At 41.6% G+C, this 27,987-nt stretch overlaps 6 protein-coding genes across 7 annotated transcripts; 4 read left to right on the top strand and 2 right to left on the bottom strand.

Moving 5' to 3' along the window:
* The first annotated feature begins 6 nt into the window (after positions 1–6).
* Positions 7–1,890, top strand: LOC124328680 (pre-mRNA-splicing factor 18-like). Its single transcript, XM_046787478.1, has 7 exons — positions 7–230; positions 441–582; positions 655–815; positions 889–1,065; positions 1,128–1,257; positions 1,320–1,483; positions 1,557–1,890. The coding sequence occupies exons 1-7, from the start codon at positions 168–170 to the stop codon at positions 1,785–1,787; spliced, it is 1,068 nt and encodes a 355-aa protein (XP_046643434.1). The 5' UTR covers positions 7–167; the 3' UTR covers positions 1,788–1,890.
* A 788-nt stretch (positions 1,891–2,678) lies between these two features.
* LOC124321156 (26S proteasome non-ATPase regulatory subunit 2-like) lies at positions 2,679–6,790 on the top strand. Its single transcript, XM_046784066.1, has 10 exons — positions 2,679–2,899; positions 2,982–3,325; positions 3,388–3,780; positions 3,849–3,993; positions 4,063–4,273; positions 4,338–4,571; positions 4,654–4,967; positions 5,044–5,570; positions 5,914–6,119; positions 6,188–6,790. The coding sequence occupies exons 1-10, from the start codon at positions 2,786–2,788 to the stop codon at positions 6,481–6,483; spliced, it is 2,784 nt and encodes a 927-aa protein (XP_046640022.1). The 5' UTR covers positions 2,679–2,785; the 3' UTR covers positions 6,484–6,790.
* Positions 6,791–8,255: 1,465 nt separating this feature from the next.
* LOC124324024 (sodium- and chloride-dependent GABA transporter 1-like) lies at positions 8,256–19,262 on the top strand. Of its 2 annotated transcripts, none has more exons than XM_046784361.1 (15): positions 8,256–8,906; positions 13,127–13,476; positions 13,589–13,606; positions 15,334–15,465; positions 15,555–15,656; positions 15,728–15,896; positions 16,029–16,161; positions 16,322–16,456; positions 16,542–16,645; positions 16,785–16,909; positions 17,124–17,236; positions 17,355–17,486; positions 17,710–17,913; positions 18,010–18,177; positions 18,270–19,262. In XM_046784361.1, exons 2-15 carry the CDS (start codon positions 13,203–13,205, stop codon positions 18,378–18,380), a joined length of 1,920 nt encoding a protein of 639 aa, XP_046640317.1. In that variant the 5' UTR covers positions 8,256–8,906; positions 13,127–13,202; the 3' UTR covers positions 18,381–19,262. The 2 variants fall into 2 exon arrangements, with proteins under 2 accessions (XP_046640317.1, XP_046640316.1); XM_046784360.1 differs by having other exon boundaries at positions 13,124–13,476.
* Positions 19,263–19,665: 403 nt separating this feature from the next.
* On the top strand, positions 19,666–22,966 carry LOC124325702 (centromere protein I-like). The gene is made up of 18 exons (XM_046784441.1): positions 19,666–19,739; positions 19,818–19,870; positions 19,913–19,935; positions 19,999–20,240; positions 20,310–20,421; positions 20,490–20,686; positions 20,754–20,863; positions 20,929–21,086; positions 21,161–21,258; positions 21,320–21,425; positions 21,492–21,598; positions 21,665–21,737; positions 21,797–21,933; positions 21,992–22,116; positions 22,183–22,324; positions 22,390–22,510; positions 22,593–22,672; positions 22,784–22,966. The coding sequence occupies exons 2-18, from the start codon at positions 19,845–19,847 to the stop codon at positions 22,859–22,861; spliced, it is 1,935 nt and encodes a 644-aa protein (XP_046640397.1). The 5' UTR covers positions 19,666–19,739; positions 19,818–19,844; the 3' UTR covers positions 22,862–22,966.
* A 94-nt stretch (positions 22,967–23,060) lies between these two features.
* LOC124325718 lies at positions 23,061–25,008 on the bottom strand. The gene is made up of 3 exons (XM_046784442.1): positions 24,710–25,008; positions 24,369–24,615; positions 23,061–24,304 (listed from the first exon to the last, which is right to left on the bottom strand). The coding sequence occupies exons 1-3, from the start codon at positions 24,898–24,900 to the stop codon at positions 24,191–24,193; spliced, it is 552 nt and encodes a 183-aa protein (XP_046640398.1). The 5' UTR covers positions 24,901–25,008; the 3' UTR covers positions 23,061–24,190.
* Positions 25,009–26,672: 1,664 nt separating this feature from the next.
* On the bottom strand, positions 26,673–27,588 carry LOC124321197 (60S acidic ribosomal protein P1-like). The gene is made up of 4 exons (XM_046784100.1): positions 27,401–27,588; positions 27,111–27,273; positions 26,831–26,923; positions 26,673–26,768 (listed from the first exon to the last, which is right to left on the bottom strand). Exons 1-4 carry the CDS (start codon positions 27,476–27,478, stop codon positions 26,755–26,757), a joined length of 348 nt encoding a protein of 115 aa, XP_046640056.1. The 5' UTR covers positions 27,479–27,588; the 3' UTR covers positions 26,673–26,754.
* Positions 27,589–27,987: the final 399 nt, after the last annotated feature.

The following is a 27,987-nucleotide window of genomic DNA, read 5'->3' as shown; positions in this document are numbered from 1 at the left end:
CTCTGGGCATCTGCTGGTGGCACTCTCAACTATCAAGTCTCAAGCCATACTCAACGCATATCTTTATGCAGTTTATACTTCGCAGTCTATGGTGCTGTGTTACGACGAAAGTTGTTGATCTTGAATCTTGATTGCTGAAAATCTGGAAAAATATAAACGCTATTAAGATGGATTTTTTGAAAGCTGAAATGGAACGCAAGCGCAAAATGCTGCAAGATAAAGACATTATGGTAAGTTGGGCTTCATCAAGATCGTTGTATATTTAAAAATATAATATCTTACTCAAAACAAAGGATTCATTTTCATTGTCCATTAACATAGTTTCAAATAATCATTTACAGATGAAAATGCATAGAACAATTGATTTGTGTATTTCTAAATAATGTTAGGCGGAAAATTATTTGAAATTTTACATAATACTCATCAACTTTCTTGTTTAGCCTTCAACCAAAAAATACTTCAGACGTGGAGATCTGGTTGCGAAAGAGAAGGAAGAATATATAAAAAAACATGCAAATTCATTTGCAGTTAAGCTGTCTGATGGACAAGGCCCTAGCAGAATAGCTGATAATGAAGGAGGAGGTATTCCAAAAAGTTTTACATAACATTTTCAGAGATTACAATGTTTTTTTTTATTTGTTATTAATTTTCTAGTTCTAGAGGAAGATGGAGTAACTGTGGCGGTTCTTCCTAGAAAAGAAGTAATTCGTAGATTGCGTGACAGAAATGAACCCATTATTCTGTATGGTGAATCAGACATTGAGGCTTTCAGAAGACTTAGAAAATTGGAAATTTCAGAACCTGAAATCAACAGGGTAACAATCCTTACAGAAAAATGTTGTATATCAGCAAAAAACATCAATATTTTTTGTGATTTATGATCTTTAGGGTCTTCGTAATGATTTCCAAGAAGCTATGGAAAGAGTAGATGAGGCTTATCTGAATGACATTCTTGCCACCAAAAAAGATGAAGATGACCAGTCAGATGATGGTTCAAGCAAGCCCAAGGCTGGTGACGTAAAAGTCATCGCAGATGCAATTAGTTACGAAGAAATTTTAGAATTGGTTGGAGCAATTTAAATTACTTTGAAATTTTTGTATATTCCTAACAAAATTTGTTCTCTTAGTCGAAAGATTTGGGAAAAGGAAACGGTGATTTGGATTTGAAAATCATTAGCCAACTACTTAGATTGCTGCTTCAAATCTGGGGTCAAAAACTTAATAGTCGTCCCGAAGCCGAAAAAAGAAGCGTAAAAGGTATTGTGTCTTCCTGTTGATAATCTCTTTGTTGGGTTGTTTCTAACCATTGTATGTTAAAGGTAAACGAGCTTCAGCAACTTACGGTCAGACGCAGCAGTACTTAAAGCCACTGTTCAAGAAACTCCGCAATAAAAGTATCCAGGACGATATTCTCGACAGTTTAACCATTATTGTTGGCCATTTACTTGACAGAAATTACGTCATTGCAAATGATGCGTACTTGGTAAGGTGTCGGTGAAAATTATCTATCGTTCTTCTTATGTTGATTCGCCGTCTTATTTCTATTTTATTTTTAGCAAATGGCTATTGGTAATGCTCCATGGCCTATCGGTGTCACCATGGTTGGTATTCACGCACGTACAGGTCGAGAGAAAATTTTTTCCAAACACGTTGCACATGTTCTGAACGATGAAACTCAACGTAAATATATCCAAGGGCTGAAAAGACTGATGACAAAGTGCCAGTACTTTTTTCCTACCGATCCGTCTCGCTGTGTGGAATATGGAGCGACAGAGCTTGAATTTTAAGCTGTTTCGAGACGACGAATATGTACTGCTACGTTTGCCTCGGGCACATTACATTTGTTTACGTGTCTTCACGGTTGTAAATATATAAACGAAGTCCCTCGCTGATGAAACATTTTTTTTTTTTCAGTTTGTATTCAGCACTTAAATTTGTTTGTATTCAGCACTTAATTTTATTTCTATTAGACTATTAGTGTTGGACACATGAAAATATGGATTTTATTAGGCCTAACTATTATATGCGGAAATAACTAGATAAGGTGAATGTTGCCTGTGCTGGATGATATTCGCGCTACAGTGTCTTTTTTTTCTGATCAATCAGTGAGTCTTTTTTGTGTCTATATAATATTGAATGAGGTGATAACATACATGAATGGTTTTATATGAGTAAGTACATAATTTCGTTTAGAATTTGGATTTATGATTTTTTCGTCAGAAACAGCTAAACAAAATAATAGTTTAGAAACATTAAATAAAACACTTACAACTTGCGGGCTTATTTAACCTAACTTTGGCTTGTCAAGCAGTCGAGAAATCGAAAGGCTGTATAATACCATAGGCCTCCATCTCTAAAAAATCGCATATTTTTCATATAATGCTTTCCACAGTCAAAATCTTAAAGAACTTTAAAGAGAACTTATTTTTATTTATTTTTTAATAATTTATACGGCCTGTCGTCTGCCTGTCCTATTCCTGGCGACATTTTTGGGCAGCAAAAAATTTTAGTTATATATAACGTAATAAAAATGGAAAGTAAGTAACAAAGATTTCTCTCGCAAGTTTATTTAACAAGATTAAACTTAGTGAATTTGATTAAAATATTACTTATTATAGTTATAAAACAACTTATATTTTTTATTGCAAAAATATTCTCATTTGGCAACGAAGCATAGCCCGGCTTATATGTCTATTTCGTCTGTTTTCAGCTTGCGGAAACAGCTTCGTCATATTACACACAATCGTAAAATTTTCAATCACGACAAGTCAGTTTAAAAGGGAAAATGACTGCTGACAAAGAAATTAAGAAAACTGCACCAAACGGCGAAGAAGAAAAAAAGAAGGATGAAAAGGAAAAAAAGGGAAAAGCTAAAGACACGCCGAAAGAAGAAGAACTGGTATAACACTTTAAAATGACAGTATTTCAAATAAGACGTCTTATCATAGTTTGCAATTTTTTGTCAAATTCCTCTCATGTAGTCTGAAGAAGATAAGCAGCTCCAAGATGAGCTGAATATGGTTATTGAAAGGTTGACGGAGAATGATGCTACCTTATGGATGCCCTCTCTAGAAATCATGCGTACACTTATTTGTGCTGCTACTACTTCAATGACAAGTGTTCCCAAACCCCTAAAGTTCTTGCGTCCTCATTATGCTGTCTTGAAAACAATTGTCGAAAAAATTACTGATCCCAACACCAAAGCCCTTTGTGCTGACATCATATCAGTTTTGGCAATGACAAACACTGAAGGAACTGAATGCCTTCAATATCGTTTGATAGGATCCAAAGAAGGACTAGTAGAATGGGGCCATGAATATGTTAGGTAATGAATTCTTGATTTGGAATGTTATGGTCAACTTTTTAATATTTTCATGCTCATTTCAGGCATTTAGCAGGGGAAATTGCCCAGGAATGGGATGAAATCCCTTTTGAAGGAGATGAAGGCAAAGCAAAGAGAGCTCAGTTGTCTGCTCTTGTTGAACAAATTATTCCTTTTCAAATGACTCACAATGCTGAAGCCGAAGCATGCGACTTGCTAATGGAAATTGAGCAGTTGGACATGCTGGAGCAACACGTCGATGAAGCTGCCCACAACCGGGTTTGCCTTTACCTCAGCAGCTGCGTTCCATATGTTCCCGATCCCGAGAATGTTAACCTTTTGAAAACAGCGCTTTCCATTTTCCGTAAATTCCAACAGTGGCCACAAGCACTTAGGCTGGCTCTGCAGATCAATGACCATGCACTGATCGAAGAAGTCTTTTTGGCTTGTAACGACGGGTGAGTTAACTTACTTTGTGTAACAAAGCACATTCGTGGACGGTTTAAATATTAATATTTCTTTTCAGAACTATGCGAAAACAGTTGGCATTTATGTTGGGGCGGCAACAGATATTTCTTGAGCTCAATGAGGAGTTGGAGGATTACGACGACTTGATTGAAATCATGTCCAATACCCACTTAAACAACCATTTCCTATCGCTGGCACGAGAGGTAATATTCGAGATGGATTCGTTCTTCAACAAATTTTGCTAATCTGAATGCTGCATGATATTGCAATAGCTGGACATCATGGAACCCAAGACCCCCGAGGACATCTACAAATCTCATCTGGACAACAACTCTCGTTCTGCGTTTGGTGGTGGTCAAGTAGATTCGGCCCGCCAGAACTTGGCATCGTCTTTCGTTAATGGATTGGTCAATGCCGCCTTTGGCCAGGACAAACTTCTAATGGAAGACGGGAACAAGTGGCTCTACAAAAACAAGGAACACGGTATTTGAATTGACTATTCTGTTTTGTTTTGCAACCGTTTGTACTCACCAAATTGTTCTCTTAGGAATGTTGAGTGCAACAGCTTCGTTGGGCTTGCTGCTCTTATGGGATGTTGATGGTGGTCTAACGCAAATCGACAAATACCTCTACTCATCGGAAGAATACATTAAAGCGGGCGCCTTGCTAGCCTGCGGTATTGTCAACACTGGCGTTCGTAACGAGTGCGATCCTGCCTTGGCTCTTCTTTCTGACTATGTTTTACATAGCAGCAACGTGATGAGGATTGGTGCTATTCTTGGTCAGTTTTGTCCTCTTTGGTTTTCACAGTGACAGTTGGAGGGATGAGTTAGTGATGTCTGAATATTTTGTAATTATTTCAGGTCTTGGACTGGCATATGCTGGTTCCAATCGCGACGACGTGCTCAGCTTGCTGCTCCCTGTCCTCTCACATCCCAAGTCGTCGATGGAAGTTGTGGGTGTCGCCGCCCTTGCATGTGGCCTAGTAGCCGTGGCATCGTGTAACGGAGACGTCACTTCAGCCTTGCTTCAAACACTCATGGAGAAGAGCGAAGTGGAATTGAAAGATACCTTCTCTCGTTTCCTACCTCTTGGATTGGGTCTCACTTATTTGGGAAAGCAAGAAGCCGTCGAGGCCGTTGTTTTGGCTCTGGAAGTTCTAGCCGAACCCTTCAAAGTAATGTAGTTTGAATACTTTTATTTGTTTTTTTTTTGTTTTTTCTTGGAAAGTTGCTCACCATTTCCTTCTGTAGTCCATGGCCAGCACGATGGTTGAAGTGTGCGCGTTTGCGGGGACGGGCAACGTTCTACGCGTCCAGCGTTTGCTCCACATTTGCAGCGAGCACCACGAACCCCAGGAAAAGGAAGACAGGAAAGAGAGCAAAGAAACGGCGGCTAAAAAAGATGAAAGTGCCGCGGCGGCTGCCGGAGCAGCAGCAGCAGGTTCTGCAACAGGCACTTCGACTGCTGCCGCCTCTTCCGGCGCCCAAGCGGATTTGTCGTCTCAGCAAGCCGTGGCTGTCATTGGTCTTGCGCTCATTGGCATGGGAGAGGACATTGGGGCCGAAATGGCCTTCCGCACGTTGGGTCATTTGCTGCGTTACGGAGAGCCTTGCATCCGCCGAGCCGTGCCACTCGCTCTGGGATTGATTTCAGTCTCTAATCCTCGTTTGAATGTCCTCGATACACTTTCCAAGTTCTCCCACGATTCCGACTCTGAAGTGGCCCTCAACAGCATCCTGGCCCTCGGTTTAGTGGGTGCCGGAACCAACAATGCCAGGTACGTCAACAACAATCCCTCCTAGTATCCCGTCATTGTTGTTATTGACAATGTAACATGAACATCCTTGGTATGAGACGACGTTTCGTTTGCGGGTGGCGGGGGGGTTAGTAGTACATCTTTAGAGAGTTTAGTGGTTTCCTGAAAACGTCTGGTGGTCCGTCATGTTGAGTGTGATGGGCTGACTGATTCGATGAATGAGCTGGCAGTTAATTGATGTTTAACGAAGGAAATCAAAACTGAAGGCTAATGTCATGTGTCATGATCCACTCGCTCGTCTGTTTCTCCGTAGCTAATTTAGTGGCTCATCCGGTTTCATCACTTGACTTTCCTCTTTTTCTAGATTGGCCGCCATGTTACGCCAACTGGCCCAGTACCACGCCAAGGATTCCAACGCCCTGTTTATGGTCCGCCTGGCTCAGGGATTGACACATCTGGGCAAAGGCACGTTGACCTTGCAGCCCTATCACAGCGAGAGGCAACTCATGAATCCGGTGGCCGTCGCCGGATTGCTTTCCACTGTTATCGCTTGCCTCGACGTCAAAAACAGTAATCACTTTCGCAGCACAATTAAAGCGCCCAGTTAATCAATGGGTTTCTTTTTTTTTTTGTTCTAGTTATTCTGAGCAAGTCGCACTATCTGCTGTACACATTGGCCGCCTCCCTCCAGCCGCGGATGCTGATTACCTTTGACGAGGAATTGCGACCGCTGCCCGTCTCTGTCCGGGTCGGTCAAGCCGTTGACGTGGTGGGACAGGCCGGCAAGCCCAAGACCATCACGGGATTCCAAACGCACACGACCCCCGTCCTCTTGGCTCATGGCGAGCGTGCCGAATTGGCCACCGAAGACTACGTTTCATTGACCCCCATCATGGAAGGGTTCGTCATCCTCAGAAAAAAGAAGGTCGATTAAATTCACACCCAAGATGTCTGAAGAATGTATCTCTTGGTTTGTTTACCTTGTTGAACCACCGTCCTTCATCCGACACGCCTCTTCCAGATAATATTACTTTCTTTTTCTACCCCCTTGCTCACGTGTCGATTGAAACAAAAAAACACACTTGATTTTCTTTTTCTTTGGCTATTTTTCCTCTACCCTCCGCTTTTTTTGTCGTACGTGTATTCCCCAATTGGTTCAATCTTGAATTGGAGTGTCGGTTGAAGGGGACGAGTGGAAGAGAAGAAGTAAAAGAGTTCAATACAAACGTTCCCGCCTTTCATTTGCTCTTGTAAAATTTATTTATCAATGTCTTTCTTTGTTCTTCGTCGTTGTCGTCGTTTTTTTTTTTCCTTTTTTTTTTTTTTTTGTTTTTGTGAAAAACGGCTAAAATAATAAGTGAGAGAGATATGGTAAAATGATGTGTGTGTGTGTGTGCCCAGTGCCGCATCTGCCGTCTTCTCAGTGTCCGAGCAGCTGTGCGTCGGATGCTCCGGCATCTGGAGTCTATCGATTGGGTTTTCTCATTTTTTTTTCTTTTTACGGGGTGGAGGGCGCACAAGTTGACGCGCGCAGTGTCGCACGCAGATAGAGCGAAATAAGTTTGCTTTTTTCATGTTTTCCATCATGTTTTTTCTTTTTATTCTTTTTGATTCTGGGCGATTTTTCTTTTCTCAACATGTTGCACTGTACAGTCGACGCTTGACATGCGTCGTTGTGCTATCAATTCAGAACTCGACACATATGGAACCACCTTAATACCAGATACAATAAAGGAATATCAACATTTTTGTAGGTTTCAAATGAGCCATTGAGGTGCACGGAGATATCCATCACGCATTTCCTGCCCAGTTATTTTTTTGTTTTTTCATTCTTCCGGCGGGAGAGTTAGACAAATGAATGAGATACGGAGATGAGCATGAGTGAAAGGGATATAATCAAACAGGTTTTCCAATTCATCAACATCAGATCACATCAGAGATCTGAGATTTATTTGTAAATAGGAGATACACAAAAAAGCTTCCCGTGGCCTTTGGCAAAATCTTGTCTCCTTTGCCGCTATCGGCATGTTTTTCTCTCCTTTATTAACGACGTAAACCTATTAGGCTTTCTCTTTTTTTAATCATTGAGAATAGCAAATCCGCTGGATGCTGCGGCTCCCTTTTTGGGGGGGTTATTTCCTTTGTGTTGCTCCGGATCTAATGCAGCAGCTGCTGCGTTCGCGTGCGCGCGCGCCTCGGACGTTTATTCCTTCTTCTTCTTCTTTACTCGCAGCCGAGAAGAGAAAATGGAAGAAAAGATGAAGAAAAAAACAACAGGAAATAGATCCGTCTCGGTGGATTAATTCATAAAATACTTCCGGTCCCATCATCAACCAGCCCACAGAAAAAAAAAGAAATAAAGAAAATCTGAAGACGATGACGTAGAGCGGCCAATTGTTGAGCCAATGGATATGGCGCGTGAGTATTTCCTAATGGCATCGGCATCGGGACGTGCTGTGTCGATTCATTTCGATGTGAGCGTCGATCAAAAGGAAAAAGAAAGAAAAGTGTGTGTACGTCGATGTGTTGCGTCTCTGGGCGAGTGTGAGGAGGGCGGCCGTGTGCATTAACGATCGGTGGCTGCCGTAGAGATTGAGGAGGAGGAGGGAGCGAGGGAGCGTGCGCGCGGCGAGTTTGAATTCAGTTTGGCTGCCACTATTGTACCGGTATATAGAGCGGCTCGGCACATCTCGACTTTGCCCAGATCGAGTTGAATAGATCCAGCGCTTGTTGTGCGTGTGTGTTAGCGGACATCATCGGCTCTAACGCTATAACTCGACCACCACCACAGTAGACGCACACACTCGACGTCCTATACGGGACTGTAGGGAGGGAGCAAACCCAGCAGTATAGTATCCATATCCTCCTCCTTCTTCTTCTTCTTCTTCTTCTTCTTTGGCTCTATCCTAGTCCATCAAAAGCCCCTTTGGGTCTTGGGCCAGCAGCAGCAGCAGCTCTGGCAATCTCCTCCTCCCCATATCATCAGTTATTTCTCTTTCGGGCTGGGCTGGTTGGACGAATAGGAGGAGCAGCACAGGACCGTCCCGTCCGACTGGTGGCCGTGCGTGTGTGTGTGTGTCTCCTCTCTTTTTTGACTCGTGTCGTACAGTCAGCCACGCCAGTGAGTGACGAGTCAGTGAGTGTTGGTTGGTGGTGTGGACGCCTCCTGCTCTATTTCACTCTCTCTCTCGTCCTCTCTCTCTCTCCTTGTCCTCAGCACCAGCAACAACTTGGCCGCCCGTCGCCGTCGTCGTCGTCGCCGTCGTGTATTGTCTCTCATCAGCTCATCTTCGCTTGACTTTCGGTCGGATCGTTTCATTCTTCCATCCGTCCCTCGACTCACCCGACACCTTCCAGGTCAGTTTTTCTCTGCAATATATATCGTCCCCGTGCCATTCTTATAGGCGACGGTTATGTTTCCGTCTCACAATAGAATTGCCGATTGTATTGTTACGGGTGCCAGTTTGTATTTGGTTTGATGTAGGTACTCGTGATGGACGGCATTGTCGATGGGAAATGGCAGGCCGATGCCGAAGATGCAAGTGTCAGCTTATGAGCATTATAGAGAGACGAGCGTTTGTTGTGTGTAGTAGTCAAAATGACTCGCAAAGTCTATTAGAAAAGACTGAAAAGAAAACAAAAAGAAAAGAGACTAAATAGGCTTAAGCAATGGAAGGGATAGAAACACGAATCGGAGGATTTGTGATTCTTTGCATGGGCTTGGCTATAACCCAATCAAGCGCGGCAATAGAGCGGCTGAACGTCGCCCAAAATCTACAAGACGACCAAAGAAAAAGAAAAGCAAAAAACAAGACGACGACGACGATGATGGCGGTGCCTGTAAAAATGGTAGTAATCCCGCCAGAGTAGGAGTTTAGACATGCACTGTGAGATTATCAAAAAGGAAAGAGCCCTGGCGGAGAGGGAGGAAGGGAAATCAACGTGACATCAAGAGACTATCAGCCGGGGCTTTCCTCTTTTCTCTGTATTTCTTGTGGTCCTTTTGTTCGGCAGACTGATGATGATGATCCAACACACACACACGCACACACTCGACAGGCTTCTCCAGTCGCCGTCGTCGTTGCCGTCGAGTAGGCCAGTCTCCAGATGTCAAGTAATGGAGTGCCGATGGTTGCTACTTAGGCAATCAATGATACAACAATCAGAATATCATATCGAGTTGATGTGTGAGTATTGTTGCGTCGAGTTGGAAAAAAGAGGAGGCCTCGAGAGATGGAAATCAAAGGCACTCCCATCAGCCATGCAGCGCCAGAGTTTCTCGGATAGAATATCTATATTACTAACACAAGCGAAATTCAATTTGGCTAGAGGGGCTTTCCATGTCTAGCAGACACACACACTCCGGTCGCAGGCAGCGTCGTCGTCGTCTCTCGTTCCGTGTTTTGGCGGAAAAAAGGTTCTGAAAAGCCCGCGGAAGAGTTCACCAGCAGTTCTCTTTACGCTCATCGATCACGGGCACCAGAGAGTAATAAAATAAGAGACCCACCAACCAATCTCTTGGCTTTCCAATATTTTAGGGTTCAAACCGAGTTCGAATTTGAGAACATTTGACTGTGTCTCTCCATTTCCCCCCCCCCTCCTTAGGGGAAAAATGGTGAAAACCAGAAGAAGAAGAAGAAAAAAACCTGACCATCCTCGACCTTTTTCCAAAGGTTCCATTTCCAATGTCGTTTCAAATGTCAAACAATAACGGCTCTTGTGTGCTGAAAGACTCCTCTTCTGGTTTTAGTCTTCCGACTTTTATTTATTGGTGTCTCTCTTAATCAGAATCACAATCTGCACGTCTCGCGACCTTTTTCCCAAAATTGGAAATTGAATAATTTAGTGTAGTCGGGAGGGGGGACGATGATGATAACTGTGTGAATTTTCGCAATGTCCCCACCCTGGTCTGTGATTGAATCGCCGAGTAGATAGACTGCACACTCGCCGTCTTCTTTATACATAGTAGATAGGTTCCCCCCCGAAAGAAAAAGAAGAAGAAAATAAAACAAGATGACCCGGAGATTAAGCCAACCAATTTATTAGTTGTCAAGACTAAAATGGCAAGTGACTGGCGGCGATGAGGAACCGAGCCGAGGTTTCTTGCTCGGCACATCCACAAGCGATAAATGGATACTGTTATGTTGCCAGTGCCCCTTTTTTTCTTTTCTTTTTCTCTTTCTTCATTTGTTCCTCCTCTCTTCGGTGTATTAATACGGCTGCTGGCCCATTGGTTGGCTTTCACTTTATTAGTATACGGTCGCCCTCTAAATCTCCGTGGGGTTGTCAAGCTGTTACCAACAACCCAAACTGGCCACAGCGATCACCATCAACTTCTTGGGGCCGTTTTTTGATTGAGAACAAGGCCCCGGAGGAATGATTTGTAGTGCTAGTTGCCATAGTCCTACTATATACTTATATAGCCTAGCTGCATCATTTATTATATAGACTGAGTAATATTGCTAAAACTCAAATAATGAATGAGTTGAACGTACGTGTATAGCTATAGACTCCTTTGCTATATATAGGAGAGCGCGTCTCCGGGCAACCAGCACGGACAGGTCGTTTAAGTATAAACGACCAGGAAATCCAATCGATTTGCTCAGCTTTTTTTTTCCTTATTCCTGACTCGGGTTGTTGCGGCTGTGCTGGCGTCTTTTTTGGCGCGCGGCATATACAAAGTCGTTGCGAGCAGATGGTTAAGTGAATCTGATATCTGACTTCATTTCCCTCCATGCTAGTCCATCGAAAGCTCCTCTGGTGGATGTTATGGCCAAAGAAAAAAAGGGCCACAATCCTCTGTGCGTGCTGCTGCTGTGAGCTTTGTTGTTCCCCGTAATACTCTTTGTGTGTGTATCATAGAATTCGGGATGTGTGTGTGTGTGTTGTTGTTGGGCTGCTGAATCGATCGTCGATCCCGTCCGTCCGTGCTGCTGATGTGGTACCGTGCACATAAGAGTATAGACACGGCAGCTTCATGTGCGTGTTGCTATTCGTGACATCACGTCAGACGACTGGATGCGCTCGGCTATGCTCGTCGTGAATGGCTGGCGGTGATAAATCGGCTCGGTTGATTCCCGCTCGGTGCGACAGTCGAAAATGCGAATTGAATATCCCGCCCCGAAGGAGAAAAAAAGGAAAGAAAAAAAGAATCAAATTCTCCGGCAGACAGAAAGATTTGAGCGTCATGAAAAAATGATGGGCAAATTGGTCGATTTTCCACCGAGTATCAAACCCACCCGCTTAATCAAATTATAAGAACGGTGCAGCTCAGCATTGTCATCAAGTAAACAGTTCACAATTCCGACCCATAGCAGAGTTAGCCAACATTCCGTAGGAGAGGGAAGAGGAAGAACGAGCAGAATGGAAAACGTCCGCACGAGTTCCACAGACTGTCGAAACACGTAGATATTGTCCGCCTTCAGCTTCGTCCCGCTCAAATATGCCATGTCCCCATCATAGTGTCCGCGTCCTTTTGATTATATAGTCGCAGGAGGAATTTCAACGAGATTTGGCGCCCAGCTTTAAATACTATTAGAGTCATCCCCATCTTTCATTTTGTTTTTTGTTTTTTTAAATCCGGAGAGAAAAAGATGGAATTTGTTTGATCATTTCCTTGACGTGCCTTTACGCGCGCTATTATAATGTCGAGCAGGGCCCAAAATGAAAAGAAAAGAAGTGGCCTGTGTCTGCTGAGAGAAAGAGCAGCTCGATGCATCACTGCCAATTCAGCGTGTCGTGAGCCGGCCGGCCGCCAGCAGCAGCTCGAATATAAGGTACATCGTAAAACATCACTTACTGGCCAATGGAGAGACTCGCTCGAGTTGAGAGAGTCTCTCGCGGTGATTACCAACTTCCTGGACCGACTAGTAGTTCAATCAGCACGGCCAAAAAAAGAAGAAGAAGAAAGAGATGAAAAAAAATACGGGCCTTCAATTCGGCCATTGTTAGAGAAAAAAATAATAAAAAAAGATGGGCGTCGACGACAGGATGGAATAGTATAGAAGAGACGGTGAAATGATGGATCGACTCTACGGCGGAGATGGTCATTAACACCCCACCGCCCAGCAATGCCCCGGGTTCATTTCTTTCATGCCTTTTGTTTTCCCGGGTTTTTTCTTTGACTAGTCTCTCATTTTGCATTGAGCTTTTTATTTTTTCCCTCCTCTGATTTTATACGTGTTGTGTCTTTTTTGTTTTGTTTCCCAATCTGGCCCGGCAGCAGCCATATAGCCAAGTATATAGCACGCAACGTACTACACTCTGCGATCTAGTGTCTGCTGTGTGTGTGTAGCGAGTTGTTATTGGTCTTTCGATTTCTCGTCCAGTGATTGCGACAGCGCAGCGGAAGCTGTTCATCTCAATTACAAGTGTGTAAACGTCATCCTCAATCCCCATCAAGTCCAGCGGCTCATGACCGAGTTATTCACAAACAATCGCCTCCGCCCATAGTTTTTCATATTCGGCTGACAGCTGCTGGCGCCTGGCCCCTTCAATTCAAATTCCAAACTACTGCGATATTCATTCCAGTTTTCTCTTTTTCTTTTTCTTTTCAAAATCAATTGAACGCACAGCAGAGGATATTACACAGCGTCTAGCGGTCATCACCTGCGTTTGGATTGGATTGCAGAGCGAAAAAGTGCTGGGATCGCCATGGCTGAAATGTCGGAGAAATCCAAGTCCAACAAGGAGCGATTTGGCGACGACGAAGGTGAATCCAACGGGCTCCTTCCGGCCGCCAGCAGCAAAGGACCCACCGTCAGCGCCGCTACGCCCGCCATCGTCGAGTCCCATTCGTCGCTGGTGCCCGTCAAAACAGACGACAATCTGCCAGAAAGAGGCGAATGGTCGTCAAAGATCGAGTTCATCTTCTCCACCGTCGGATACGCCATCGGATTGGGAAACGTCTGGCGATTTCCGTACCTGTGTAAATAACACCATTTTCAGCAATCATTTGAATTTGAACATTTTTCATTTTCCCTCCAACCCCAAATCTGAAACTGCGTTAATTTTGAATGTTTTTTTCTATTTCATTTCAGGTTACAAGAATGGCGGCGGTAAGTCAAGCGATTTTCTTATTTGTAGTATACATCCAGTTGATGATGAAGGACTTGATGTATTTTTGGGGGGATCAAAGCTGCTGGGGAAACGACTCTATAGTTTTTGCCGAGAGGTGGTCTGTATATTGGGGCTATCAAATCAAACACAACTGGGAGACGTTTAAAAGTTTCCCTGGGAACATATTTGACCGAAGCTTTTCTCGTGTCCACTGGTGCGGAATTTCACCTCGACTGGGCGGCTTGTATAAGAAATAAGAAGAAGAAGAAGAAGAAGAAGAGCTATGAGCCGGTCTGTGTGTGCCAGCCACCCCTGCGCCCGTCTATATAGTAGTCTTCGACTGTGATGTTGTAATTCGGAGAGAGAGTGAGAGAGAGAGCGGCAGCGAAATTGGACTCTTTCCAACCATGATGATGCGACGTCGTCTCACTGTTTTCGTGAGCTCTATAGGATATCCAAAAGTCTAGAGTGTAGCTAGAGGAGAGGAGCGCGGCTTTGTGCTTTTCGTCCTCGACTCCCTGTAGAACGTCCTTTTCATCTTCTTCTGTTTGTATACATACACATCTTATATACACAGAAAATGTTTCTCTCTCTCTCTCGGCTGGCGCTCTCTTCGTTTCCTTTGTTTCCACATTCACCAGAGAGTCACCAAGCACCAGCTAGAGCTTTATTCCCTCCCGTATATTATTTAGATTGGCGCGCCCATGCAGCCCCCTATCATATCGCCAATATAGGAGGCGTCCCCACCCAACAGAAGATCATTCGATTTTTCCTGCTGGGCTCTTTTCCAACGTTAACAAGATTCACTGCGACCTAATATATTTCAGCTTCCGGGGAATGAAAAAAAAAATAAAATAAAAGATGAAAAGTCATCACCTGACACGGCGGCCCTGCTGCTGACGTCTTAAAAAGAAGAAAAGAAAAATTGGCCGTTTTTCTTTTCTTTTTGGGTTGGGTTGGGTCGGGTCGCCCGCCGGGTTCGATTACTTAATAAGCGGCGGGGCTCGGTGCATATATGGACGTGTTGTATGCGCTGGTGCTACCCGCCCGCCAGCGCGCGAGATTCTCACTTGAACAAAAGAAAAAGTTAGCCGAACCATCACTCAAGCGCTCCCCGCTCCTGGATTACGATCAATAATGCCGAGTTGAAGGCGCTCGTTTTCCCCCAGATTCCGGAGCAGCAGCATCTCCCTTTTCTTCTTCCGCCTCTCTATAGTGTACCACTACTATACTAGACTACTATAGACGGGGCTGGGCTGGGCGGGCTGGGGTACGTGATGGTGGTCCTGGTGGCTGGATGGAGTTTGAGCGAAATGAGAAGCGTCCCCAGCAGCGCGCAGCGAAGGTTATTTTCTCTCTTTCTCTCTCGACTACTATTTCGCTTGTTGTAGTAGAAACCCGCAGAGTCTGGCAGAATCGATAGCGCGCGCTTCTCCTCATGCTCCACATATCATTCAGCAACGTACCGCCGCTTTTCTCTTTATTCCGAGCTCCTTCTCATTCCTATAAACGTACGTACGTACACCGTTGGAGCGGGGGGGTTTTCGGCGGCGAATAACTTCCATATAGTCGATGACTTTTTCACCGGATTTCTTTGTCCCGTTTTGATTACGACACAAAATACGGCGGCTGTTTATATGTATTTGTATTATGGTTGATTGTATAGATTTTTTCCCCTTTTTGGTTGCTATGATTACGTCACGATGGTGGTAATTTGATTTGGCAGGAGCTTTTCTGGTGCCGTATTTGATTACGATTCTCTTCGCCGGTGTCCCCATGTTTTTTCTGGAGTGCGCCTTGGGTCAGTACTTGGGAATTGGCGGCCTGGGAGTCTGGAAAGTCACGCCCTTCTTCAAAGGTGATCAAAACTATACGTCACTTGAATGATACTTGAATGATGTAGTAATATGAACGATCCTAATGCTATCAACCGATCGAATCAATCAGGTGTGGGCTACGCCGCCGTCATCAACGCCGCATGGCTCAACATCTACTACATTGTCATCTTGGCTTGGTGCCTCTTCTACTTCCTCGTGTCTCTCAGCAAAGGTATATATCAACTAATAACCAACTGTCAATATACTAGCTGATTACTCACTCTAATCTCTCTACTGCTGCAGTTCTCCCGTGGGGCACGTGCGACAACTGGTGGAACACGGAAACGTGCGTGAGCGCCTACTCGCGCCAGAACCTCACCTCCTACATAGAGGGCAATACGACCTTCTACAACCTCAACGGCACCATCTACGCGGCCGCCAACCTCACCGATCCCGTCAAGGAATACTGGGAGTACGTGTGTATAACTGTATATGCCATGGCCAGCAATTGGCCGACCACCCAATGGCATCTTCCAATGCGATGAGAATAAGAGGAGAGGAACTTGATTGAAATTAATTGTGTCTCTTTTTTGTGCCACCGCAGGCGTCGCGTTCTCATGATCTCGGACGGGTTGGAGGACATTGGCGAACTTCGCTGGGAACTGGTGGGAACGTTGGCCGCTGTTTGGTTCATGTGCTACTTTTGCATCTGGAAAGGAGTCAAATGGACGGGCAAGGTCAGTCGGCCAATCATTCGCCGTTTTGATTGTTTCTCTCTTATGTTTATGTACGACGATGAAAAATGAAAATCGTCTCATTTCCTGCTTGCCCTTTTGTCTTGCGTCGTCTTTACTCTATTGATTTTTGTCCTCCTCCCACACCACCAAACCCTCCCAGGTGGTTTACTTCACGGCCCTGTTCCCTTACTTCCTGTTGACGGTGTTGCTCATTCGTGGAGTTACTCTACCCGGCGCCGCCGAAGGTATCGCTTTCTACCTGACTCCGGATTTGTCAAGGCTTCGAGACCCGGAGGTAAGTTATTCTTCGAATTCTTTATCTTATTCCACTCTTCTAGCCAAACGGTTGAATTGGACGTTATTTCCATTCCCATCAATAGGTTTGGATTGATGCCGTGTCTCAAATCTTCTTCTCTTACGGTCTGGGAGTCGGTTCCCTCATCGCTTTGGGAAGCTACAATCAATACAACAACAACGTCTACAGGTGAGAAACGGTGGTGGTCTCGGGCAGAGATCTCGGGTGGTCTGGGGTCTGGTCTGTCTATTCCGTGTCGGGCGGCAAATTATCGTGCTATGTATACAGTGAATTCCTATAATCGTGCTGTGACGTTTGTTTTGATCAGGCAATCGCTGATAGTCTGCGCCATCAATTCCGGGACGAGTTTCTTCTCCGGATTCGCCATTTTCTCCGTTATCGGTTTCATGGCCAAGGAACAAAACAAACCAATCAGCGAAGTCGCAGCTTCAGGTGTGTGCAGACCATTGAACTTTTCTATACGTGAAACTGTGAAAGGAATGATTAACACATGATTGGTTTTTGTGCTGGGACGACAAAATAGAACTTAACTAGAGAGAAATCAAATAGCTAGATGAATTGTGTTATAGGAATAAGGCTGAACGCTATAGGGGGTAAAACAATTCAAATTTCGTTTCATTGCTTCATTGTTTTTTCCTACTTTCAGGTCCTGGACTGACATTTTTGGCGTATCCGTCGGCTGTGTTGCAGCTACCGATTTCTCCTCTATGGTCGTGCCTCTTTTTCCTCATGTTCATCACTCTGGGATTGGATTCGCAGGTTAGAAATCAATCAATCATTTTTCTTTTTAAATGCATACCTTTACGGTGTAGCCCTACGGCTGTTTTTGTCTTGATGAAACAGAAATGAAATATTGACTTTTGAAATTGTTTGGCAGTTTTGCACTCTGGAGGGCTTCATAACGGCGGTGGTGGATGAGTGGCCTCGCTTGTTGCGCCGACGCAAAGAGATTTTCATCGCCGTTGTTTGTTTCGTTTCTTTCCTTATTGGACTCTCCTGCGTCGCTCAGGTAAAAAAAGAAACAAAAGAAAAGAAAAATTGACGACTTAATTATTTTCGAACGTGTTTCCCCCCCGGCGGCGAGTCCGACAGCAGCTCATTTTCCCCTTATGGTTAATGTCTATAGCAATAATCAACCAGTAGCCAGAGCTGATCAATTATTCCGTGTATAATGATGCGTCGATTTCACCTGTCTACTTGTTGTGTTTGTTTGCCACCTGCTCTGTCATTAGGGAGGCATGTACGTTTTCCAGCTCTTCAACACTTACGCCTGCAGTAATCTGGTGCTCCTCTGGCTCATCTTCTTCGAGTGCATCGCCATTTCGTGGGGATTCGGAGTCGATCGCTTCTACGATGGAATCAAGGATATGATTGGATATTATCCGACTCGTTGGTTCAAATTCTGCTGGTGTTTCACCACTCCACTCATTTGCATTGTTGGTTTTTCTGTTTTTCTTTTTCTTTTAAATTTCCTTATTGAAGTTGTTGAAAGTTGTTAGAGAGTCACACAACTTTTGATTTGGGTATTTTAGGGCGTCTTTATCTTTTACCTGGCCGAGTTCACACCTCTGACTTACCTGGACTACCACTACCCGTGGTGGGGTCATTTCATCGGCTTGCTATTAGCCCTCTCGTCCATGATTTGCGTTCCAGCTTACATGGCCTACGTCGTGTGGAGGCAGGAGGGCAACCTGATGGAGGTAATTCAATCAAGACATACAATACGGCAGTCGTCTACTAAACAGACGGTTATTTATTAATGAAATCGTTTTTTTCTTCTTGTTTCAAACAGAAACTTCGTCGCACGATGGACGAAATTAGGCCCAAGATCAGTTTGGAGGAGATACGTAACTGGCACGTGAAGCCTGCGACGCCCAGCAATGAGGCTGTGACGGCCGTCTAGAAAATCATTTCTTGTCGTCCGTTTTGACCGCCAGCGGACTAGTAGTCACCTATTCTACCAACTGTCTAGCGAACGACTGATTCGCCGTCTCTACATTTGGATTTGACGGCGTCATCTTTTGTTTCATATCAGTTGCTGTTTCATTGGGTTTCATTTTTTGATTTTTCTTTCAAAATTCCCCCCTCTTTTTTTACTTGGATTATTTTTTGGGTTTTTGGTTTGTCTCTACGATCTTTTTGGTATTCCAATGACTTTCCGACTGCATCTGCTTTTGGCCGGAGCTGTTCACATGTTCAATACGTCTTCCATTGCGAGGCCTCATAATATTTGAATCATCCACTCTATTATTGTCTCTACATATAACGTTCTTGGTTCTTCGTCTTTGATGTCGATTATTCTACAGTCGATTCTTCCATGGCGCTCTTCGTCAAACCAAACAAATGTGTGTAAGTGTTACGTCTCCGAGTAGATTTTTGATGATTGGTTTTTTTTTGTCGTGTCCGCCCGTCACGTCTGATCTTTTATTTTCATTTCCCTCAACGAATTGTTCCAGATTTGGGATCCAACTTTTTTACGATGAAAATCAATTCATTCCTTTGTACGGCAACATATCCACAACATATCTTGGATATTTCTCAATGTTTCTATTGCTTGATAGTTAAACCCTCTCCCCACTTTGTCCCATCATTTGATATTTGGATAAGTCGCACAATCCCTTATTGTGCTCTGGTAAAAGAAGAGCAACAGAAACTCGCTTGGTAAATCGCTAGTTGTAGTATCCGTGTAGTTGTTTTTGCATTGCCGGATTGGCGTTTACCTTTCCCCTATGGTCTGTACTGTCATCCGTCAAATACAAGTAAAAAACAAAACAAACAAAAAAAATTACAAAAAATCTTACATAATTAAATGCAAAAAAATCCGAAAAGACGCTTTGGACCAGAGCTATAGAACCCAGATACTATCGGGTACTATATCCTAGCTCTGCTTCGAAATTTACCCTCGAATTTACCGCTTTCCTTAATCGGCAGAATTTAACATTTTTGAATAAATTCGACAAGTAGGTATTTGAAATATTATCAACTGGTGGTTGAGCCGATTGAGTTACAAGTTTACAACTTATTATAATTGTCACAATTTACAGATTGTCGACAGAGCTATAGAATACATATACATACATATACATATTCTATTTCTATAGCTCTGGCTCTGTCCTCTGTTGTCGGAGCTTGGTGTGGCAGAGAGAGAAGGAAATTTGAATATCCGGCAACACCGAGGCTCTGAGAAACCCGGGAAACGGCTGTCTCTCCTGCTGCTCTCCTGCTACCGTTTTCTGCTTGGTTCACACACCAGACAGCCCAAGTACGAAAAATAGTGTGATTAGTGCCCATAAGGTAGTATTGAAAACAGGCGTTTGTAGTATGCGTTTGTTTTGATTAGACTCCAAATATTCAAACGTTCAACAAGATGACTGAGGCTGAGAGTGACGATGACCAGAGAACGGAAAATAAGTCCAGTGATGGCAGGAAAATGACTGAAGAGGAAATTATTAAAACACGTAATGTTACTTTCTACCTTTCCTTTTGTATGTTTGACACTTCTAACCTATAAATATTATCAGTTCTATCAACATCTGCTGTCAAGATGAAAGATTTGGTGCCAAGTGGCCCTTTAAAATCTGAAAATGCTATGAAAGTGGCAAAATGGATTCTGACAAGCAATTCTAAAAAGAGGAGTCCTAATGCGATTTTGCAGCGAATCAAGTGGTTGACAGCAGTTGTTCAATATGGTATTGTTGACTCTCTAGTCGGACTTGAAAATATGTTAACTCCTTTAATACAGCTGATCTACACTGCCAAATATGTAATACTCATTTACACTTGATCTAATTTACATTAATAATTAAACATTCAATATTTAACTTCTATTCAGCAAGCATCAGTTTGCCACCTACTCTACATGATTGCAACACCCAACATGTACAAATTTCAAGTGGAAAAAATTACCAAGAGCGTTAATATTGTGGGCCTTACAAAGCCACTAGGTAACTGATTTTTTTTACAGCACATGTTCATAATTCAGCCTTGAAAACCAATTAATATATTAATGCAGCTGGTCTTTTGAGTCGTGTGAAATCCCTTCGCCCTGATTTGGTTCCACAGACTATCCCTCATCAAAGCGATGCCATTTCGTTTCCTCAAGCCCCATTTTCGATACGGAACGGTCTGTTCGCGCTTTCAGAAAGCATCAAGGAACGCAATGAAATACCCAATCAAGTTACTTTCTCCATCGAAACTGGAAAACAAAGGGTACAATTTTTTTTTCACTACGCTCCCTTCATGAAATTAGTCTCTAATTCCGACCATTTAAAAATAGACGAACAAAAATATGAGATTAGACATCATTCCACGAGTTCAGCACTTCAATCTGAAATCCTCTTTTGAAGTCGACTTTCGAAAAATGGTGCCCTTGTCTCGATTACAATCGTAATTAAAATTTTTCCAAATAACTTTAAAATTATTCACTCATGTTCTAATAATTTAACATACAGATTTGATGACCTGCTGAGTCAAATAACTTCAGTTGAACTACCGAATCATGTAGGATCACTACTGGGCAAGAAAGAATATCACTATGTCCTGTCTTTTCATTTCACGCCGCGCATGGAAGCGCTGTTATCTCAGTGGCTTTATAATGTTCTGTATCACGGTTTGTTGAATTGCGCATGATGTTTTCAGTATTATTATTCAATTTAATTATTTGATGGTGTCATCAAAATGAAGAGTTCATGGAAAGACCACAGGTTCACGGCAGAGAAGGAAAGACGCTACTTTTACAGAGAATCTTAGAGTTCCAACAAAATACTGGACGGAATCTCATGGTATCATTAATTTTCTTTTCCTTAAACTTTAAGAAATTATGTGAAATTCTTTTTCTTTAAGGTCGTTTATAAATTCCTATCGTTATATCTCCAAACTTGGGATGGAATTCAATTCCGTGATCAAATTTTTCAACTTTTGGCGCAAATTCCTTTTCTCTCATACCCTGGTTTGTTTTAATCATTAAGTTAATTCGAATATTTGCAGTAAGATTGAAATTTTTTTCCTAATTCAGATCTTTATGGAAATTTCTTGCAAGTTTTGGAGGGTTTGTTTCACTCCTGTGATACATCACATCGATTAAAAATAATTGATGTATGTCGAAAGCTCATTCATAATTTGGTATGTAACTGTTGTTTCTTTTACAGCTCATGCATTGAAATGAAACTTAAAGACATTTTTTTGTAGCTACTTCAACAATTTGGGTCTGTTAAAAAAGCCAAATTATTATTCCAGAAATCGGAAAAAACAGTTTCACCAGGTAGTTCATGTATTAGCTTTTTTATTTAACCACCTGCTAACAAATATCCGATACTTTAGATGAGATTTTGAAGTTAGTGGAAGGTACCTACGTCATCAACGAAGTTATACGTTTTACCGAACGTCTTTTCAATACGGCCTTAACGTCTTCCTCCGATTCTTCACTTGTCTTAAATTCCCTTTTGTTTCATTTATGGGTAAGCTACTTTTTGAAGTCCAGTTAAAATAACATCATCTAACAAATCTGATGCGCAGCTTATTGATCTGGAATCGGAGTTTAAATTGCCATTCCGGACCTTCTGTCAACCTATTGCCGTTTATATGGCCTTGTTTTCACCGGCTCCAGTGACCGTTTCACTTGTATGCAAACTTATGTGCAAGTAATTAATTCTTTTATTTTACAAGCTAATAAAGATATTTATTAACTGGAATTTCTTGAAATAAAGGTACGGTGAATTAGGGCGAAATCAACTGATCGCTATGTCTCCACTTCCCGAATTGGGAGAATTTCATCAAGATTCGTTGGAGGAAGCTGCCAGATTGAACCGTTATATTATCGATATATCGAGATGTTTAGTTTATCACAAGGTTCCATTTTGACATGCTTTTCTTCATCATGTATCATTTTGAATATTTATATGTTTTCTCGGCAGGCCTTTGCACCAGGCGGAAATTCGATGTTAGCGCTATTACCCCGGAGAAACCTGAAAAAACTGTCCAACTTGGGTTCTTTCCAGTCATCTTTTGTTTTGGAAAGACATCCTGCATTTACTGGTGAGTCATTGATTTTTCGTGCTTAATCTTAATACTAATTTAATTTACTCCCGTATTTTAATTTATGCGTTGATTGACGTAGGTATTTCCCGTCGATGGCTCAAGTCTAAATCTGGAAATGAGAAGTCTTTGAAGCTCTTTGAAGAAGTTGATGCCGATTTGGTTAGTTCTCTCATAATTTTGAATAAACAAACAAACAAAAAAAAAAAAAAAAACACAAAAAAAGATAAAAACAACTATTAAGATTAATTTGATATTAAATTTTTTTTTCAGGATGATTACACTCGATACTTGTTGGGTCGTTATACAGCAATAATGGACTATATACAACAGTTCCATAACAGCACTTGAGATTGTGAAAATGAAATGTAACAGAATATTCTTCGTCTAAGATTCTTCAATTTCTTGAGAATTTTATAAGCACAGTACTTCAATAAAATTTGCTCAAGTTAAAAATTTCTGTTTTATTCTTCTTTAGTCAAATTTTAGCAGTAAAAAATGTATTTTTTCAGACTATACATCCTTTATGAGCGATACGCACATCGTTTTTCGGTTAAAGAAACTAGTGTGGAAGGCAATCGGTTTCCCTACATGAAACACCGTTGCTTAAACAAAAAACAAACATCGTGCTAGCGAGTGCCAAAGTCTGTAGTCAGAACTGAACGTAACCTCATCTGAAGTTAATTAAAATTTTGGTTTTCCTCTCCCGTTTAAATTGCATTTGTCAAAATTAAATACTAAGCAAATAACACCATTCAAACGGGAAAAAGCCGTCGGGCTTTTTATTCTTAGTAAAAAAATTATATATATGCCCAAAGAATACGGAAAACTGTAATCGACCGTAAGCTCAGTTAATTATTATGTAAGCCGTTGCTGTCGTTGAATATTCATTATCATTTATGTCGCCCTTGTCTTTCCTTTGTCTTTGTTGTGAAATTCAGTGAATTACAATCTGTTAAAACTATAGATCACGATATTATGGATTACGTAATGAGCGCACCGGTCTCATTTTTCCTTCCTACACATTTCACGAACCATCATTTGTCACCTGATAACTTGAACAGATTTTCTCAAAAAAGTGAAAACGTTATGATTGTTATGTAAATAAACATTTTGACTAATGTATAAATTAACTTCTGCAGAATCCGATTGCGCAGTAGTGGATCAAACCTGAAAGGCCTCAATAATAATAGGCGTTTCATGAGGTTTTAGCTATTACATTATGAGGAAACTCACGGTAGTATTTTATTCAAAATTTTGTAAATTTTTCCTTGTGTGAGAAAATTATGTTGGCTTACATCCTGTAAAACGACAAAAAAAAAATTTGAGTCGCGTGTTTTTCCCCAATCCGTTTATGAATATTGAATGAATGTGAAGTGGACACTAGAAACGTTAGCAATGTTTACTAAGGTTTTAAAACTACTTCTATTAATTAATGGAAAAACTATTTTTTGCTTCTAAGAATGATAAGATAAGATTACAAAATTTAGCCGTACTCATATGTTTAAATATAACGTTTCTTTCAAACCCTTTAACATAGTACTTAGCACTAGAAGTAGATTAGTAAACCATTTTTACCGACACGGAAATAAATCGTAACTATTTACACAGCGTTTACTAAAAATGCATGTTTAATTGTTGTCATCATAATCTTGAAACGTTCGTTTATATTGTCGTTGGTTAATTTCCCGGCAAAAATCTAGCTCCGGTCAAACGAGCCTGAGTCGCATTATCCGTTAGCGTTGGTTCAGGAGGAGATTGGCTACTGAACCCTAACGAGTGAATCCGATAGATCTGTGGAGATGGTAAAAACAATTATTTTATAGGAATTTAAAATAGAAAATCACAGTAAACATACATCCAGTCCTGATTGCTGATTTGCATTGTCAACTGAATGTGAAGTCGAGTCATTGTTTAAGGAAAATGTATTTTGATTTTGAATAATAGATGAAACAGTTGGAAGAGGTGAACTCTTTATTATTGTCTCGTGGCTTGGAGTTGACATTTTTTTCTTCGATGTTTGTTTTTTACAAAAATGAACTTTCACAACGACGTAGACCACTAACAAAAGAAAGAGCACAGCTGATCCCAAACCAAGCACCAATCTGTAAAATTCCAATTTAAGCACACACATATTTTTATACTACAGACGTTCTGAAAAATTGCCGAAGAAAATTATGTCAAATGTGTTTCTCTTACGCTGTTGCTGTCATCGAGTTATCAGTCGGATTCTCGTTGGGATCCATTATTGGATGGACTGGTGAAGCCACAACGTCAGCTGAATGATCTTCATTAGCGGCGACTAATGATCCCTGATTCATCAGCAAGACGTTATGATCGAGGCTTGAAGAAGATCGAGAAAATTTAAGATCGGAGTGTTCGTTGCTCATTCTGATATCCTCCCTAGAACGACGGTTGAATTACAATTACAGTTTCACTGGCTCCTTATTAACGAGCGCGACTTGACTCGAAGGGAAACTCACTCTAACTGCTGTAAGCTTGAGTGTGTATCCATTCACCTGTATTCCTAGCCGTAACATGTCATGAACGCATATTAAAAACACACACCAGCAACACGTGACAAATTTTGTTTTCAATAATTCCGTATCACGACCGTAACTAATGTAAAAAGCTGACAATTTTCAGCCTTCATAACATTTTTCATTAATAACATTATACATAACTAATACCCCAAACTTTGGCCATGCTTCCAATACCGTACCTGACTTAATCTCCATCACGCTACTTACAACAGGAACATGATCTGCAAATTCATGGTTCAAATCAGGCGACCAAAGTCCCCTTAAAACAACCAATCAGTCTGTTTGAAGCAACTGCTTATTTTACTGATAGGTTCTACTTGTAGGTACCCTAGAAACTATTTAGTGAGGCGACATTATTTGGATTTTACATAAATCTAAAGCAATATTCCGCTCCCTTGCTGCGCACGGCACGTTTCATTGGAATGCACACTGAAAATGTATAGGTAACCAATTTCAAACTTATTTGGCTTTGGCCGCTGGGAATCTTTGACTTTTCTGATGAAGGCCTGTCGTTGCCGAGCTTCGAGCGCTTTACGATTGCCTGTATTAATACGAGATGAAGCAAAATAATATTTCCTCAAATTGGCTGGTGTTGCTATACCTTCTTCATCGACGCACGCGGTTTGTAATATCCGTTATATCTTGAAGGCAATAATATGTCCAGGTGACATTTTTATATTACTGCCTTCATCGTCGTAATTCAGGTTTGTTTAAAAAAAAAATGTGTAAGTTTTGCAGGCATCGCACCTTTCTGTCTCCAGTGTACTGAATTCTGTCGGATTTAATCCCTTTCGCAACTCGCCACAACCCGAAATGCTCGTCGTAATGAAGAACTTGTGTGAACGTGAAGAAGTAACGTTTCTAATCTTCCTTTTGTTTGGTTCTTATTGAGCTCAAAGGGATTGTTTGTTTACTGGTTGACGTCCTGTCCCGGCTTTGTTGAAATGAAATAACCATTAAAGTGTCAATGCAAATCAGTTCCAGAATCATCCAAACCTTTCTTCTCATATTATCGTCAGATAGGTTATTACCATCACCCTCACCGACTAGTTCCTTTACAACTCTAATGGCCGTCTGAGACTTTTGACAAGTAACTTTGTCACGTTCCATGCAAAACCCGGTGTTGTCTAGACTGTAACGAATTTTTAGCGTCGTTTGTTAAAACATGTCTACAAATTTTTGCATATTAAAAACTATAAAGCTTTATGTTACGATCTTACTTTATCTGTGGTTTTTGCTCTAATCCAAGACATGAAATATATTCGAAATTATCGACTTTGAATGAACATCAGAACCACATGCAACTGGAAAAACAATATTCTTTTTCAGTTTGATCAGCATGGACAACTTTCCTCGAATCCAAATGAGACTACCGACATTTCTATCTAAAATCATGTTTACAATCAGTCTACAATTTGCATATCAGTTAATAAGACGGCAAGAAACGTGTAAAACTTATGAAGACGCTTCGTTCAACCCAAGAGTTTATGGTGTGACTGATCAACTAAAATACCCTAATCCATGATCCAGTCATAGAAAATCGTCTAACTACCATTAGTTCGATATTAAGGTAAGAACAGACCATTTTGGATAGAAACCATACAACGAAGCAAGACAGATTTATGGAACTCCTGATGTATTTGCACAAGACACAAAATTGGCCCATGACTTGACACAAAACAGAAGTGGATTGAATTCCCTTTAGTCGAACAAACCTACAATGAAAAAAAAATGGTTAGATTGGTGTGCAAATTTTTAGAGATTGTAAGTAACATACCAAAGCCCATGTCATCATCCTCCTCTTCGGACTCTTCCTTCTTCTTCTCCTCCTTCTTTTCCTCTTTGGCTGCTGGGGCGGCAGCAGCAGGGGCTATGAAATAAACATATTTGTTACAGTACCACATTAACAAGCACAAATAAGATGTATGATGAAGAGGCTTCAGACTGCAAGGAGTTTTGAAATCACAGTAATTTCATACGATTATTTAGCGAACCATCCGTTTATCATCATTTTAAAATTAACATTTATTGACAGCGTGATATCAAACAAGTATTACCTGCGGCAGCAGCTCCAGCTGCTGGGGCGGCACCAACTCCTGAGCCGACGTTGGTGATCATGCTCTTAAGGTTAAGACCATCCAAAGCCTTAGCGAACAAACCAGGCCAGTATGGTTCTACCTTAACATCGGCAGCTTTCAAGATCGTTTGGATCTTTTCAGCCTACAGTTTAATAAAAATTAAAGTTACCAACATGTGCAGAACTCCGATACAGAACAGCTCAGTCACTTCAACCATCTTGACATGTTCCGGTACTAGGAAAATTAACAGAGCGAACAAATATATTTACCGTGATGGCTACATCATCGTCCAAAAGAACGAGAGCAGCGTAGACACAAGCCAATTCGTCTCTGCTTTGATCAGCCATTTCGATGAAGTTTCTGAACGGATGTTAACAGATAAATGCAAGTCGCCACAAGGAAGGCCTTAGCTCGAAACGAGGACAAGCAAAAGAATGGAACTGAAAGAAGCTATTTTCCTATGAGCAGGACGTCTGGTGGCAAACGTCGCAAGTTTCGCAGGGAAGTTGAGTAAACAGTAGGTAACCGAAACGAGTTTTAACAATTGCAAAACTTTTTCCTTCTTAAACATTTATAAACATGTTTATAAATATTAAAAAAAAATTATATTTTATTGAAACTAATTAAGTAAATAAAATTTTGTCGATTAAAATTACATTTCTGTAAATTTTAGAGCGGGAATTACAAATCTCATGCTCGTCATGGTAGGTACCAGGTAGGCCTAGTAATCGTAACTGCCGACCGTCACGCAAATAAGAAAAGAAAAAGACTAGGGATAAAATCGTGATGCTCTGGCGTTAGCAAACGATTTGCGTACTATATAAAGATTTTGTATATTTTTTTGTAATTTTCTATC

Source organism: Daphnia pulicaria, chromosome 1 (assembly GCF_021234035.1).
Source record: "Daphnia pulicaria isolate SC F1-1A chromosome 1, SC_F0-13Bv2, whole genome shotgun sequence".
NCBI classification, from domain to species: domain Eukaryota; kingdom Metazoa; phylum Arthropoda; class Branchiopoda; order Diplostraca; family Daphniidae; genus Daphnia; species Daphnia pulicaria.
This window is presented reverse-complemented; position numbering and strand designations above follow the sequence as displayed.